The sequence below is a fragment of the Heptranchias perlo genome, chromosome 42 (assembly GCF_035084215.1).
Source record: "Heptranchias perlo isolate sHepPer1 chromosome 42, sHepPer1.hap1, whole genome shotgun sequence".
In the NCBI taxonomy this organism is placed as follows: Eukaryota; Metazoa; Chordata; class Chondrichthyes; order Hexanchiformes; family Hexanchidae; genus Heptranchias; species Heptranchias perlo.
Genome location: NC_090366.1, coordinates 14,423,818 through 14,438,820, shown reverse-complemented (window position 1 = coordinate 14,438,820; position 15,003 = coordinate 14,423,818). Strand labels below are relative to the sequence as shown.

The window sequence follows — 15,003 nt, the reverse complement described above, 5'->3', positions numbered from 1 at the left end:
GCCCATTCATCCGATAGAGTGGCTCAGGTCAGGGGGTGGAATGGGAGCTTAATATTCCTGGCTGCAATGTAATCAGGAAAATTAGGGAAGGAAAGATCACACCTGGAGTACTGTGAGCAGTTCTGGGCACCGCACCTTAGGAAGGACATATTGGTCTTGGAGGGAGTGCAGCGTAGATTTACTAGAATGATACCCGGACCCCAGGGGTTAAATTACGAGGAGAGATTACACAAACTAGGGGTTGTATTCCTGGAATTTAGAAGATTAAGGGGTGATTTGATCGAGGTTTTCGAGATATTAAGGGGAACTGATAGGGTAGAGAGAGAGAGAAACTATTTCCGCTGGTTGGGGATTCTAGGACTAGGGGACACAGTCTAAAAATTAGAGCCAGGACTTTCAGGAGTGAAGTTCTACACACAAAGGGTGGTAGAAGTTTGGAACTCTCTTCTGCAAACGGCAGTTGATGCTAGCTCAATTGTTAATTGTAAATCTGAGATTGATCGATTTTTGTTAACCAAAGGGTATTAAGGGATACGGAGTCTGTTAGGTCACAGATCAGCCATGATCTCAGTGAATGGTGGAACAGCCTCGAGGGGCTGAATGGCCTACTTCTGTTCCTATGTTCCTACATGGGGGAGGGCGAGTGGCAGTATTGATCAAAGATACAGTTAGAGCACTGCAAAGGGATGATGTCATTGAGGGGTCAAAGACAGAATCTGTATGGTTAGAATTAAGGAACAACAGACGATTTTATGCTGCTGGGTGAATACTAAATAGTGGGATGGAGACAGAGGAGCAAATTTGAAAGCAGAAATATGCAAGAACTATAGAGTGGTGATAATGCGGGTCTTCAATTATCCGAATATAGACTGGAAAATTCAATTATAATAAACAAGGAACAGCCATTCTGCCCGATAGGTCCATCCTGGGCTTGAGTAGATTGGGACTCTACTCGTTGGAGTTCAGAAGAATGAGAGGCGATCTTATTGAAACATATAAGATTGTGAAGGGGCTTGATCGGGTGGATGCGGTGAGGATGTTCCCAAGGATGGGTGAAACTAGAACTAGGGGGCATAATCTCAGAATAAGGGGCTGCTCTTTCAAAACTGAGATGAGGAGAAACTTCTTCACTCAGAGGGTAGTAGGTCTGTGGAATTTGCTGCCCCAGGAAGCTGTGGAAGCTACATCATTAAATAAATTTAAAACAGAAATCGACAGTTTCCTAGAAGTAAAGGGAATTAGGGGTTACGGGGAGCGGGCAGGAAATTGGACATGAATTTAGATTTGAGGTTAGGATCAGATCAGCCATGATCTTATTGAATGGCGGAGCAGGCTCGAGGGGCCGATTGGCCTACTCCTGCTCCTATTTCTAATGTTCTTATATGCTCCACACGAGCCTCCTCCCTCCCTACTTCATCTCACCCTATCAGGGTATCCTTCTATTCCTTTCTCCCTTGGGGTTTATCCACCTTTCTTCGGCCACGTTCCCGAGCCCTGGGAGCCATCTCCTCCTCGCCAGATTCTCCACGCTGCCCACCCCCTCTGCTCTTGACCTCTTGACCCATCTTTTGTTTCTTTACTCGTCCCATTGCCATCTCCCCCCCCCCCACCCCCCTCCCCTCCCCCACTTTGGTCTTGCACCATCATTCCTTGTGTCGTTCAATCACTCCTGCTCTCCACCCGATCACAGATCGTTCCCCTTTTCCGCTGGCCCTGCACTTGCCGGTAAACTGTTAAACCTCTGACTTCTTCCAGTTCTGACGGCAGGGTCATCTCGACCTGAAACGTTAACTCTGTTTCTCTCTTCACAGATGTGGCCTGACCTGCTGAGTGTTTCCTATCGTTCTCAATATAGATGAGTGAGGTGGTACATTTTGGCAGGAAGAACAAGGAGGCCACACACCCCTTGGATAATAGGAGTCTAAATGGGGTAAAGGAGCAGAGGGGTCTGGGGGTACAGACACACAAATCACTGAAAGTAGCGACGCAGGTTAATAAGGCCATAAAAAAAGCAAACCAAGTACTGGGGTTCATTTCTAGAGGGATAGAATTGAAAAGCAGACAAGTTATGTTAAACTTGTATAGAACCTTGGTTAGACCACACTTGGAGCACTGTGTACAGTTCTGGTCTCCATAGACCTTGGTTAGACCCCATTTGGAGCACTGTGCACAGTTCTGGTCTCCATATACCTTGGTCAGACCACACTTGGAGCACTGTGCACAGTTCTGGTCTCCATATACCTTGGTTAGACCCCATTTGGAGCACTGTGCGCAGTTCTGGTCTCCATATACCTTGGTTAGACCCCATTTGGAGCACTGTGCACAGTTCTGGTCTCCATATACCTTGGTTAGACCACACTTGGAGCACTGTGCACAGTTCTGGTCTCCATATACCTTGGTTAGACCACACTTGGAGCACTGTGCACAGTTCTGGTCTCCATATACCTTGGTTAGCCCACACTTGGAGCACTGTGCACAGTTCTGGTCTCCATATTACAATAAGGATATAGAGACACTGGAGCAGATGCAAAAAAGACTTAGACAGATGATACCAGAACTGAGAGGTTATAACTATCAAGAGAGACTGACCAGGCTGGAGCTCTTTTCTCGAGAAAAGAGAAGACTGAGGGGTGACCTGATAGAGGTCTTTAAAATTATGAAAGGGGTTCGATAGGGTAGACGTAGAGAAGATGTTTCCACTTGTGGGGGGAGACCAGAACTAGGGGGCCATAAATATAAGATAGTCACTAATAAACCCAATAGGGAATTCAGGAGAAACTTCTTTACCCAGAGAGTGGTGAGAATGTGGTAATCAGGCTGTTATTTTCTTGTATGATTCAGGGAGCCCGGCTTCTGTGTCTCATCACATCCTCACGGTCAGTGATCCAGCCGTCTCCCCGAGCCGACGTTCAGTGGTCCCCAGACGGCACAGTTTGATCTCGCACCACCCTGGGCCCCCGAGGGGCAAGGTCACATCTCCGCCCCGGGCTGGGACCAGGGTCCACGCTGCACCCCTCTCCTTCAAGACCAAGGACGGCACCTCCCTCTCCCACCACCTGGTCAACGCCTCGTTCCGGGACGGCACGCTGAGCGCCATGGTGGACAGACGCTGCGGCCTCTCTCAGCAGCGGGACGCTGCGGACAAGCAGGGCGTTTCCGCCAAGCCGCTGAACAGCTGCCCCCTCGGCCAGCGCCCGGACTCGAAGGGTGAGCCCGGATCCAGGTGGCCCTTCAGCCGCCAGACACCGTCTGCCACCGGCTCGTCCCCGTCTCCGAGGAACGGTCTGGAGGGACTCACTGGGACCCAGCCCCGGCGGGGGGGGGGGGAGGAGGAGGAGGAGGAGGAGGAGGAGGAGACGGGGAGGCCGCACGGCTCCAAGAGGTCTGGCTGGGAGCACCCCTCGGAGAGGTGGAAGTCCGCCCTCGGCCTGGCTCGGCCCCGGGACCAGCAGCAAGTCCTCCTCCACCCCCCCGCCAAGCCCAAGATAGTGGAGAGCTACGGGCAGTTCGGCATCAGGAGAATGGAGGCTTCGGAGCTGAGTGGTCGCGCCCTCTCGTCGACGCCCAGGGGGCCTCACCAGAAGCCCTCGCCCCTGGCGGAGAAGGGGGCTCTCCCCCCCAGCCCGTTTGCTGAAGACCGTCCGGACGGAGGGGGTCCCCCTCGGGAGGCTTCGTCACTCCTGGACGAAGAGCACGCCTTCGAGGAGATCGACATGGACATTGTCTCGGTGCTGGGCTGCGGAGGGCGGGACGAGCCCACGCTGACCGAGTCCCTCCAGGACCAGACACTGCACTACGGGGCTCAGATCATCGTGGGGGACGAGCGGGGCCTGGAGAGCAGCTCCTGCAAGAGGAAGTTCCCCCAGCCCGGAGAGTTCCTGGGGGGCGCGGACGGGAGGGAAGAGGCCAACACTTCGGACGACGACCTGGACAATTACTACAACTTTGCCCGCACGGTGGTGACCGAGGAGGTGATGGACCAGCTGGCGTCCGAGTGCTTCAGTCTAGACGGCGAGGTCCCCCGGATCGACCAGCTAGACGGGGCGGACGACACCGCAGACAGCGACGCCGGTGGCAACGGCCATCGCCTGGCCCAGAGGAAGGGCCAATCGGGCACCACCAAGGCAGAGGGAAGCGACGGAGTCAAGACCGTAAACCGGGCGCCTCTCGCCGGCAAGGAGAGCGATGGTGCGGCTGGCGATGGCGTCTCGGTGCACGGAGGGAGCTCCTCTCCTCTGGGGAAAGCGCTGCAAGAGCCCGATAGCATCAGTGAGGAGCTGGGCAACATCCTGCCCTCGGAGATCATGGATTTTGTGTTGAAGAACACGCCAGGTATTGCGCCGGTCGAGGAAGGCTCGGAGTCACCGGGAACGTTGCAACTCAATCCCGGACATCCCCCGACAGAGACCGGGACCAGTTTTGCTTTGTCTTTGCAGCCATCCTCGGACCTTTCTGCGCTCAGTGCCAAAGAGATGCCATCTGCTGCAGAGGACCCCCAAACTAGCCAAGATAATCACCTGGCTGATCAAGACACGAGCCCTTTAATTACCTTAAAGGGGCAGGTTGCCTCGGCTCAGTCGGTGCCAGTTCCAGATCAAGACGGGGAGCTACAAAGCGCAGTTCAGGAAGGGCCGCGAGTAGGTGCGACCGAGCAAGGGGGATCCCTGGCCCCGACCGGGGACCCCCAGTTTCCCGAGCCACCGCAGATCCAGAGAGTGTGCCCCGATATCTCCGTGGGTTCTCCGGCGATGGGAGGTGCTGGGCCCGCGGAACGGAGAGCGGCAAGCGGCCAGAACCCCAACGGGGAAAGCGTGATCCTGGTCAACAAGCACGGGAATCACGTGGTCATCCTGAAGAACGTGGAAGACAAGCTCACCGAGGTCGGCAAACAGAAGGCGGCCACCGGCGTCCCCAAGCCTGCGCCGGACGTCGCTCTGACTTCCAGCTTGCCCCCAGTCCAGGGCCCAACGCCAACACCTCACCACCGCCCTCAACCCCTTACGGTCAACAGGATACCAACCACCGGGCTGACAATCAAGTGCTCACACACTCCAGAGGCCAAGGTCGTAACGTACACGAGTTGTGGGCCAAACCCAAAGACTCAAGTAAAGCTGATGGCACCCAAAATGGCGGCTAAGTTCTCCTCGACGCTGTTGGCCGGGGGAGGAGGGGGATCGAGCTTGTCCAACATCAGAACTCAAGGCCTCGATTGCCAGGGTCAGAAGAGCATGGCCAGCATCATTCAGCTGTCCAAGCCGGAGCTGGTGTACGTCAACCACCCGTCTGGGGTATTGCCACCCTCGCAGCACAACTACGGGACGCTGCTGGTCGGCTCCGCCGGGCCTGTGACCGTGCTGGGGTCGGAGGTGCCGTCTCTCACCATCAGCTCGCCCATTCTAAGCGTGGTCTCCGTCCAGCCGGGGTCTGGGCTGACCGCGACGGGCGGGGGTCCAGCGACTGGCCAGATTGTCAACCACGGCCCTCTGAAGATAAGTGCAGCACCGCTGTTGACCCCGGATCGGAGGGCGCCCATGGGCAATCTGGTGTTCGGCAGGACAGAACAGCCGGTGACCTGCATCGTGCCAATCTCTCAGACCACTGGCCCCAGTTTGCTGGGGGCTTCCCAGAAGGTGCAGGTGTTCCCTGCTCCCCTGGTGCCTGGCGCTGCCCACCGAGGGAGCATGCAGCAGCCGGGGTGCCAACTCACGGATGGCCAAAGGGGGGGCTTGCCAGAAGCCCCTCCTCGATTGGCGGGGCAGGAGGTCCGAGCCACGGCCGGCATCTGCACCGCCCAGCCCGTCTCCAGGCTCACCAAACGCACCTCCTCGCCAACCGACCGGGCTCAAGTCAAGAAACACAAAGCCTCGCATATCTGGGTGGATCAGTTTGGGCTGGAGCACAAGGTGCTGGAGGATGTACCGAAGGTCCCGGCTCACTCCTCGTTGGGGTAAGTGTGTCTTCGGGGGTGGGGGGCACATGGGGAGAGTCCCACGGTCACCAGGAAACTAACCCCAAACTTTAGGAGTGGTTTGAGGTTGATTGGGAGCGACTGCTGCCTGCGGGAGGTGCGTTCCTTACTATTGGCAAGTTTCTTTTTTCGCTGTTATTTTTGCCCATGAATCTTACAGCACAGGAGCAGGCCATTCGGCCCTTCGTGCCTGTGCCGGCTCTTTGAAAGAGCTATCCACTTAGGCCCACTCTCCCCCTGCTCTTTCCCCAGAGCCCTGCAAATTTTTTCCCTTCAAGTATTTACCCAATTCCCTTTTGAAAGTTATTATTGAATCTGCTTCCACCGCCCTTTCAGGCAGCGCATTCCAGATCATCACAACTCGCTGCGTAAAAAAACATTCTCCTCATCTCCCCCTCTGGTTCTTTTGCCATTTATCTTAAATCTGTGTCCTCTGGTTACCGACCCTCCTGCCACTGGAAACAGTTTTTCCTTATTTACTCTTATCAAAACCCTGTCATGATTTTGAACACCTCGATTAAATCTCCCCTCAACCTTCTCTGCTCCAAGGAGAACAATCCCAGCTTCTCCAGTCTCTCCACATAACTGAAGTCCCTCGTCCCTGGTACCATTCTGGTAAATCTCCTCCGCAGGCTTTGTTTCGAGTCATTGAGGGAGTTTCAGAGCACCCGGGCTGTGTTGCAGTCTGCGTGCAGGCTCGGGAGGGCCAGTCTCTGCCATGGTTTGGAGGGGGGGAGGGGGCAGGGTGGGGGCCACTGGATTTGGCTGCTGCATCCCTGGGTTATGGAGGAGTGGAGAAGAATCAGCCAGGGGTTCGCGCTCCTGACCGATGCCTGTGAGGACAGGAACGGGCCCATCTATGGAGCCACCCCGTACAGTCAAATATCTTGGCTTGTGCCAAGAGGGCGGCCTGTGCCCGTGGAACTCGTGCCCAGGGAGAATCAGAGTGCCCGCAGGAGAGGAGGGAGAAACGGTGGGGTAAACAGGCAAGGAGTCACGTGGGTGCCTGACATTATCGGCAGAAAACATCACTGTGAACGTAAATTATGGATTAAAATGGTTCAATATTTTACAGAAACGGCCGGGTTCGGATTAAGACCCCAACCATTAAGGCCACTTTGGACCTGGATCGGATGGAAGACTTGGACTCTGAAAATATCATGTGCGTATTTCAATTTTTTTTTCTCCTGCCTTTGTATCTTCCTCTGGCTTATGTGTAATGTTCTTCAGCATCTCTCGCGGCTTGGTGTCCAGGCTGGCCACAGACCCCATGCCTTAGTTGCGAGCGTGGTGTCCGGCCTCCATATTTGTAAAGGAACCCCCACTGCCATCTTTGTGAAGGGGTCCAGTCGCCATCTTTGTGAAGGGGTCTGGTCGCCATCTTTGTGAAGGGGTCTGGTCGCCATCTTTGTGAAGGGGTCGCATGGGAATTTCCGATTCCAACTTTTCACTCCCTGAAAGGCACTCCCATGTACTGGACCACGGCCTTTGTCAGTACTGGCCACACTCCGAAATCTGATACAATGGTCAAGCAGCCACTTTTCACCTGAGAATGGTATGGCTGCCACCTTGGCTCAGTTGATGGCACTCTTGCCTTTTGGAGGCTGTTGGATCGAGCTGCGTTGTCGGAGGTGCCGACTTTCGGATGAGACGATGGACCCGAGGCTCCGTCTGCCCTGCTCGGGTGGGTGTTAGAGATCCGGCAGGCACTATTGGAAGGGGGGGGGAGTTCTCCCCGGTGTCCCTGCGCAACGCACCTCCCTCAACCAGCACCACCGGAAATGAAAAACCCGATTGACTGGTCTGTTGTCTCATCGCGGGATCTTGCTGTGCGCAAAATGATTGCTTCGGTCACCCCACTTCGTGAGCCACCGACTGTGAGGCGCTTTGAGACATTTCTGAGGGACGTGGTGAGGCGCGAGATAATCCGCGGTCTATCGTTGCTGTTTGTGTCTCGAGCAATAACCCCATCCCAGAGGTTGTGTCTATCCATAACTTGGGTGGATATAAAGACTCCCATTTATACAGCGTCCTTCACAGCAACAACTTGCATTTATATATCACCTTTAACGTAAAACATCCCAAGGCGCTTCACAGAAGTGTAAATCAGACAAACATTTGACACCGAACCACATAAGGAGATATTAGGACAGGCGACCAAAAGCTTGGTCAAAGAGGGAGGTTTTAAGGAGCGTCTTAAAGGAGGAGAGAGAGAGGCGGAGAGGTTTAGGGAGGGGATTCCAGAGCTTAGGGTCCAGGCAGCTGAAGGCACGGCTGCCAATGGTGGAGCGATGGAAATCGGGGGATGCGCAAGAGGCCAGAATTGGAGGAGCGCAGAGATCTTGGAGGAGGTCACAGAGATGGGGAGGGGGGGGGCTGGGAGCGAGGCCTTGGAGAGATTTGAACGGAAGGATGAGAGTTTTAAAATCGAGGCATTCCCGGACTAGGAGCAAATGTAAGTCAGTGAGCACGGGGGTGATGAGTGAACGGGACTTGGTGCGAGTTAGGATATGGGCAGCAGAGCTCAGGACATCCCAAAGAATTTTACAGCCAATAAAATACTTTTTGAAATGTAGTCACTTTTGTAATGCAGGAAACGCGGCAGCCAATTTGCGCACAGCAAGATCCCACAAACAGCAGTGGGATAAATGACCAGATCATCTATTTTTTTTAGTGATGTTGGTTGAGGGATAAATATCGGCCCCAGGACACCGGGGAGAACTCCCCCTCCCTGCTCTTCTTCGAAATAATGGCCGTGGGATGTATTATGTCCACCTGAGAGGGCAGACGGGGGCCTCGGTTTAACACCTCATCCGAAAGACGCACCTCCGACAGCGCGGCGCCGCCTCGGCACTGACCCTCCGACAGCGCGGCGCCGCCTCGGCACTGACCCTCCGACAGCGCGGCGCCGCCTCGGCACTGACCCTCCGACAGCGCGGCGCCGCCTCGGCACTGACCCTCCGACAGCGCGGCGCCGCCTCGGCACTGACCCTCCGACAGCGCGGCGCCGCCTCGGCACTGACCCTCCGACAGCGCGGCGCCGCCTCGGCACTGACCCTCCGACAGCGCGGCGCCGCCTCGGCACTGACCCTCCGACAGCGCGGCGCCGCCTCGGCACTGACCCTCCGACAGCGCGGCGCCGCCTCGGCACTGACCCTCCGACAGCGCGGCGCCGCCTCGGCACTGACCCTCCGACAGCGCGGCGCCGCCTCGGCACTGACCCTCCGACAGCGCGGCGCCGCCTCGGCACTGACCCTCCGACAGCGCGGCGCCGCCTCGGCACTGACCCTCCGACAGCGCGGCGCCGCCTCGGCACTGACCCTCCGACAGCGCGGCGCCGCCTCGGCACTGACCCTCCGACAGCGCGGCGCCGCCTCGGCACTGACCCTCCGACAGCGCGGCGCCGCCTCGGCACTGACCCTCCGACAGCGCGGCGCCGCCTCGGCACTGACCCTCCGACAGCGCGGCGCCGCCTCGGCACTGACCCTCCGACAGCGCGGCGCCGCCTCGGCACTGACCCTCCGACAGCGCGGCGCCGCCTCGGCACTGACCCTCCGACAGCGCGGCGCCGCCTCGGCACTGACCCTCCGACAGCGCGGCGCCGCCTCGGCACTGACCCTCCGACAGCGCGGCGCCGCCTCGGCACTGACCCTCCGACAGCGCGGCGCCGCCTCGGCACTGACCCTCCGACAGCGCGGCGCTCCCTCGGTACCGACACTGGGGAGTATCGGCCTGGATTATGGGGCTCAACTCTCTGGAGTGAGAGCTCGAACCCACGACCTTCTGACTCAGAGGCGAGAGAGAGACCCACTGAGTCTGTCTATCTATCCACACAGAAAGATTATTAAAGTTGGATAGCCCGGTGGTGAAGGATGGAACACTAGAGCCTGGTCTTCAGTTGCTTCCAAGCCTTTATTCGGAGAGATTCCCGTAACACCACACACCCCACCCGAGATAGGCTCTCCTATAAAAGGGATACGAGAGTCCCCAATTGATACCCACCACCTGGATACAATTAACACTCATTGATATAAATCATACAATTAACACAGATCTGCCCTCCCATCACATCACCAATGGGAACTTCACGCCAACCTGTATCGTGACTCCGGTGTTGTTTCTCTCCCCCCCCCCCCTCTCTCTTCATCCAGGTCAGGACGCGGAGATGACCCTTCGTCCCGTTTAGTCGACTTGGCGACGGTGAGGATCTCCAGCAGCCGAAATTCCAGCCGCAGCCCGCCCAGAGATTGGAAACGCTGTTCAGGTAGCGCAGTGGTCGGTGGTGGGGTGGGGGGAGGGTTGCGGTGTGCCCGCTGGCCGCCTTTGCAGAGGAGTCCGGTGGGCGTCGGTCACCCGTGGGTACCTGATTCAAACAGGGTGAGTTTACACAGTGCGTATCGGTGAGGGCAACGCAGCTTAGAGCCGGAATCAGTCCCCGCTCTGCGGGCGCTGTCGTCACTGAATAGCGATGGAGGTGCGGGACCCCTGACCCGGACGGTGGGGGTGATCGGGGGGGGGGGGGGCGGGGAGAGATAGTCGCCAAGCCGTGTTCCACAGGGGGCCTCTGCTTGCGGTTGGTGCCTCTCTGTGTCAGCCCCGAGATCTCGGGCGCTCTCCGTGCCTTTAATAAGACGCTCCTTTTTTTTTGGTTCTTCGCCAGCCGACCTGAGTTCGGACGAGGAATCCGTTCCGTCTCCGAGGCGTAAAACGCAGGATGAGGACGAGGAAGATGAGGACGAGGATGAAGAGGACGAGGAGGAGGAGGACGATGATGATGACGACGACGATGAGGAGGATGACGAGGAGGAAAAAGACGAGAAAGACAAAGAGAACTGGCGGGGCACGGAGTCGCAGAAAAGAAACGGGCCCCACTTGAGGTTTGAAATCACCAGCGACGATGGCTTTAACGTGTGTGCAGACAGCATCGAAGGTGAGGGGGTGGAGTGAGCGATATGTGCTAGGGGACGCCGCAGGTCATGGCAGAAGTGCCAGGCATGATTCAGTGGGTAGCGCGCTTGCTCTCGCGCTCTCTCTCTCAGCCTCTCAGCTCTGAGTCAGTAGGTCATGGGTTCGAGCCCCATAATCCAGGCCGACACTCCCCAGTGCCAGTACTGAGGGAGTGTCGGAGGGTCGGTACTGAGGGAGCGCCGCACTGTCGGAGGGTCGGTACTGAGGGAGCGCCGCACTGTCGGAGGGTCGGTACTGAGGGAGCGCCGCACTGTCGGAGGGTCGGTACTGAGGGAGCGCCGCACTGTCGGAGGGTCGGTACTGAGGGAGCGCCGCACTGTCGGAGGGTCGGTACTGAGGGAGCGCCGCACTGTCGGAGGGTCGGTACTGAGGGAGCGCCGCACTGTCGGAGGGTCGGTACTGAGGGAGCGCCGCACTGTCGGAGGGTCGGTACTGAGGGAGCGCCGCACTGTCGGAGGGTCGGTACTGAGGGAGCGCCGCACTGTCGGAGGGTCGGTACTGAGGGAGCGCCGCACTGTCGGAGGCGCTATCTTTCGGACCAACATCAGTTTAAAAAAAACAGGTGATCCGGTCATTTATCACATTGCTGTTTGTGGGATCTTGCTGTGCGCAAATTGGCTGCCGCGTTTCCCACATTACAACAGTGACCACACTTCAAAAAGAAGTACTTCGTTGGCTGTAAAGCGCTTTGGGACATCCTGAGGTTGTGAAAGGTGCTGTCGAAATGGGAGTTCCCCGATGGGACAGGCACATTTGGTCCCGATAATTGTCCTCCCTGGCGCCTGGGGAACGCTCAGTTTGCCCCCCCCACCCCCCCCCCTTTGCCCCAGCGTTTCCTGGGGTTTTGCCTGGAATGCTTCAGGTACAATCGGATTGGTTAGAAGGAAATGGAGAGGACAGCCCTGACCCAGCTGGGTGCTGGAGGAGGAGGGTGGTGTGGAAGAGATGGGTGGGTGCACTGCTGGTAATTGAAATGGACTGTGAAACCCCCTGATTGAAATTCATTCATATTCATTTTCCCTTTTTTTTTATCTCCCTCGCTCTCTTTCCCGTTCTCTCGCTCCCTTCCCTTCATGCCTCTTCTCTGTCTCGCTCTCTTTCTATGTATGTCTATCCCCACATCTACTGTCTTTCTCTTTTCTTTTCTCTCCTGTCTTCTGTCTTCCCTCTCTCTCTTCTCACGTGTTCTCTCTCTCTCTCTCTCTCTCTCTCGCTGTCTGTCTGTCTGTCTGTCTCTCTCTCTCGCTGTCTGTCTGTCTCTCTCTCTCGCTGTCTGTCTGTCTCTCTCTCGCTGTCTGTCTCTCTCTCGCTGTCTGTCTCTCTCTCGCTGTCTGTCTCTCTCGCTGTCTGTCTCTCTCTCGCTGTCTGTCTGTCTGTCTCTCTCGCTGTCTCTCTCGCTGTCTCTCTCGCTGTCTCTCTCGCTGTCTCTCTCGCTGTCTCTCTCGCTGTCTCTCTCGCTGTCTCTCTCGCTGTCTCTCTCGCTCTCTCTCTCGCTCTCTCTCTCGCTCTCTCTCTCGCTCTCTCTCGCTGTCTCTCTCTCGCTCTCTCTCGCTGTCTCTCTCGCTGTCTCTCTCGCTGTCTCTCTCGCTGTCTCTCTCGCTCTCTCTCTCGCTGTCTCTCTCGCTCTCTCTCTCGCTGTCTCTCTCGCTCTCTCTCGCTGTCTCTCTCGCTGTCTCTCTCGCTCTCTCTCGCTGTCTCTCTCGCTCTCTCTCGCTGTCTGTATCTCTCTCTCTCGCTGTCTGTCTCTCTCTCTCTCTCTCGCTGTCTGTCTCTCTCTCTCTCTCGCTGTCTGTCTCTCTCTCTCTCTCTCGCTGTCTGTCTCTCTCTCTCTCTCTCGCTGTCTGTCTCTCTCTCTCTCTCGCTGTCTGTCTCTCTCTCTCTCTCGCTGTCTGTCTCTCTCTCTCTCTCGCTGTCTGTCTCTCTCTCTCTCTCTCGCTGTCTGTCTCTCTCTCTCTCTCGCTGTCTGTCTCTCTCTCTCTCTCGCTGTCTGTCTCTCTCTCTCTCTCGCTGTCTGTCTCTCTCTCTCTCTCGCTGTCTGTCTCTCTCTCTCTCTCGCTGTCTGTCTCTCTCTCTCTCTCGCTGTCTGTCTCTCTCTCTCTCTCGCTGTCTGTCTCTCTCTCTCTCGCTGTCTGTCTCTCTCTCTCTCGCTGTCTGTCTCTCTCTCTCTCGCTGTCTGTCTCTCTCTCTCTCTCGCTGTCTGTCTCTCTCTCTCTCGCTGTCTGTCTCTCTCTCTCTCTCGCTGTCTGTCTCTCTCTCTCTCTCGCTGTCTGTCTCTCTCTCTCTCGCTGTCTGTCTCTCTCTCTCTCGCTGTCTGTCTCTCTCTCTCTCGCTGTCTGTCTCTCTCTCTCTCGCTGTCTGTCTCTCTCTCTCTCGCTGTCTGTCTCTCTCTCTCTCGCTGTCTGTCTCTCTCTCTCTCGCTGTCTGTCTCTCTCTCTCTCGCTGTCTGTCTCTCTCTCTCTCGCTGTCTGTCTCTCTCTCTCTCGCTGTCTGTCTCTCTCTCTCTCGCTGTCTGTCTCTCTCTCTCTCGCTGTCTGTCTCTCTCTCTCTCGCTGTCTGTCTCTCTCTCTCTCTCGCTGTCTGTCTCTCTCTCTCTCTCGCTGTCTGTCTCTCTCTCTCTCTCTCTCGCTGTCTGACTCTCTCTCTCTCTCTCTCGCTGTCTGTCTCTCTCTCTCTCTCTCTCGCTGTCTGTCTCTCTCTCTCTCGCTGTCTGTCTCTGTGTCTCTCTCTCTCGCTGTGTCTCTCTCTCTCGCTGTGTCTCTCTCTCTCGCTGTCTCTCTCTCTCTCGCTGTCTCTCTCTCTCTCGCTGTCTCTCTCTCTCTCGCTGTCTCTCTCTCTCTCGCTGTCTCTCTCTCTCTCGCTGTCTCTCTCTCTCGCTGTCTCTCTCTCTCTCGCTGTCTCTCTCTCTCTCGCTGTCTCTCTCTCTCTCGCTGTCTCTCTCTCTCTCTCGCTGTCTCTCTCTCTCTCGCTGTCTGTCTGTCTCTCTCTCGCTGTCTGTCTGTCTCTCTCTCGCTGTCTGTCTGTCTCTCTCTCGCTGTCTGTCTGTCTCTCTCTCGCTGTCTGTCTGTCTCTCTCTCGCTGTCTGTCTGTCTCTCTCTCGCTGTCTGTCTGTCTCTCTCTCGCTGTCTGTCTGTCTCTCTCTCGCTGTCTGTCTGTCTCTCTCTCGCTGTCTGTCTGTCTCTCTCTCGCTGTCTGTCTGTCTCTCTCTCGCTGTCTGTCTCTCTCTCTCTCGCTGTCTCTCTCTCTCTCTCTCTCGCTGTCTGTCTCTCTCTCTCTCTCGCTGTCTGTCTCTCTCTCGCTGTCTGTCTCTCTCTCTCTCTCTCTCGCTGTCTCTCTCTCTCGCTGTCTCTCTGTCTCGCTCGCGCTCTCGCTGTCTCTCTGTCTCGCTCGCGCTCTCGCTGTCTCTCTGTCTCGCTCGCGCTCTCGCTGTCTCTCTCTCTCTCTCTCGCTGTCTCTCTCTCTCTCTCTCGCTGTCTCTCTCTCTCTCTCTCGCTGTCTCTCTCTCTCTCGCTGTCTCTCTCTCTCTCGCTGTCTCTCTCTCTCGCTGTCTCTCTGTCTCGCTCACGCTCTCGCTCGCTCTCTCTCTCTCTCTCTCGCCGTGTCTCTCTCTCTCTCTCTCTCGCCGTGTCTCTCTCTCTCTCTCTCTCGCTGTCTGTCTCTCTCTCCCCCCCGCTGTCTGTCTGTCTCTCTCTCCCCCCACCCTTGTAGTGGCGTGGAAAGCGGTCTTGGATAAAGTGCAGGAAGCTCGGGCCAACGCTCGACTCAAACAGATCTCGTTTGCAGGTGAGTGAACGCCCCTCGATACAGTTGCTTGTTGTGCTTTGTGTGCAGTGTTAGTACACGCAATATACAATGGGCACACTCACTTTCTGATGCTCTCCCTCACTTTCTCACACCCCTGGACACACACTTTCACACTTTCACACATTCAGTCACATTCAGTCACATTCTCCTTGAACACTCACTCGTGCTTTCCCTCTGTCTACCCAGAAACCCCACTCTGTGAGTGTGGATGAGGGCAGGGAAAACCTGCTGTAATAGCCCACCGGCCCACACTGACACTTCCCTCA

At 56.6% G+C, this 15,003-nt stretch overlaps 1 protein-coding gene across 1 annotated transcript in view; it reads left to right on the top strand.

Annotated features, from left to right (window-relative positions):
• Positions 1-14,724, top strand: part of LOC137306155 (histone-lysine N-methyltransferase 2B-like) — an 84,823-nt gene extending 70,099 nt beyond the window's left edge. Inside the window, exons 28-32 of the mRNA XM_067975214.1 lie at positions 2,842-5,947; positions 7,044-7,130; positions 10,120-10,232; positions 10,629-10,898; positions 14,642-14,724. Of these exons, the coding sequence (XP_067831315.1) occupies positions 2,842-5,947; positions 7,044-7,130; positions 10,120-10,232; positions 10,629-10,898; positions 14,642-14,724 (3,659 nt within the window). The remainder of the gene's footprint in view (positions 1-2,841; positions 5,948-7,043; positions 7,131-10,119; positions 10,233-10,628; positions 10,899-14,641) is intronic.
• The last annotated feature ends 279 nt before the right edge of the window (positions 14,725-15,003 follow it).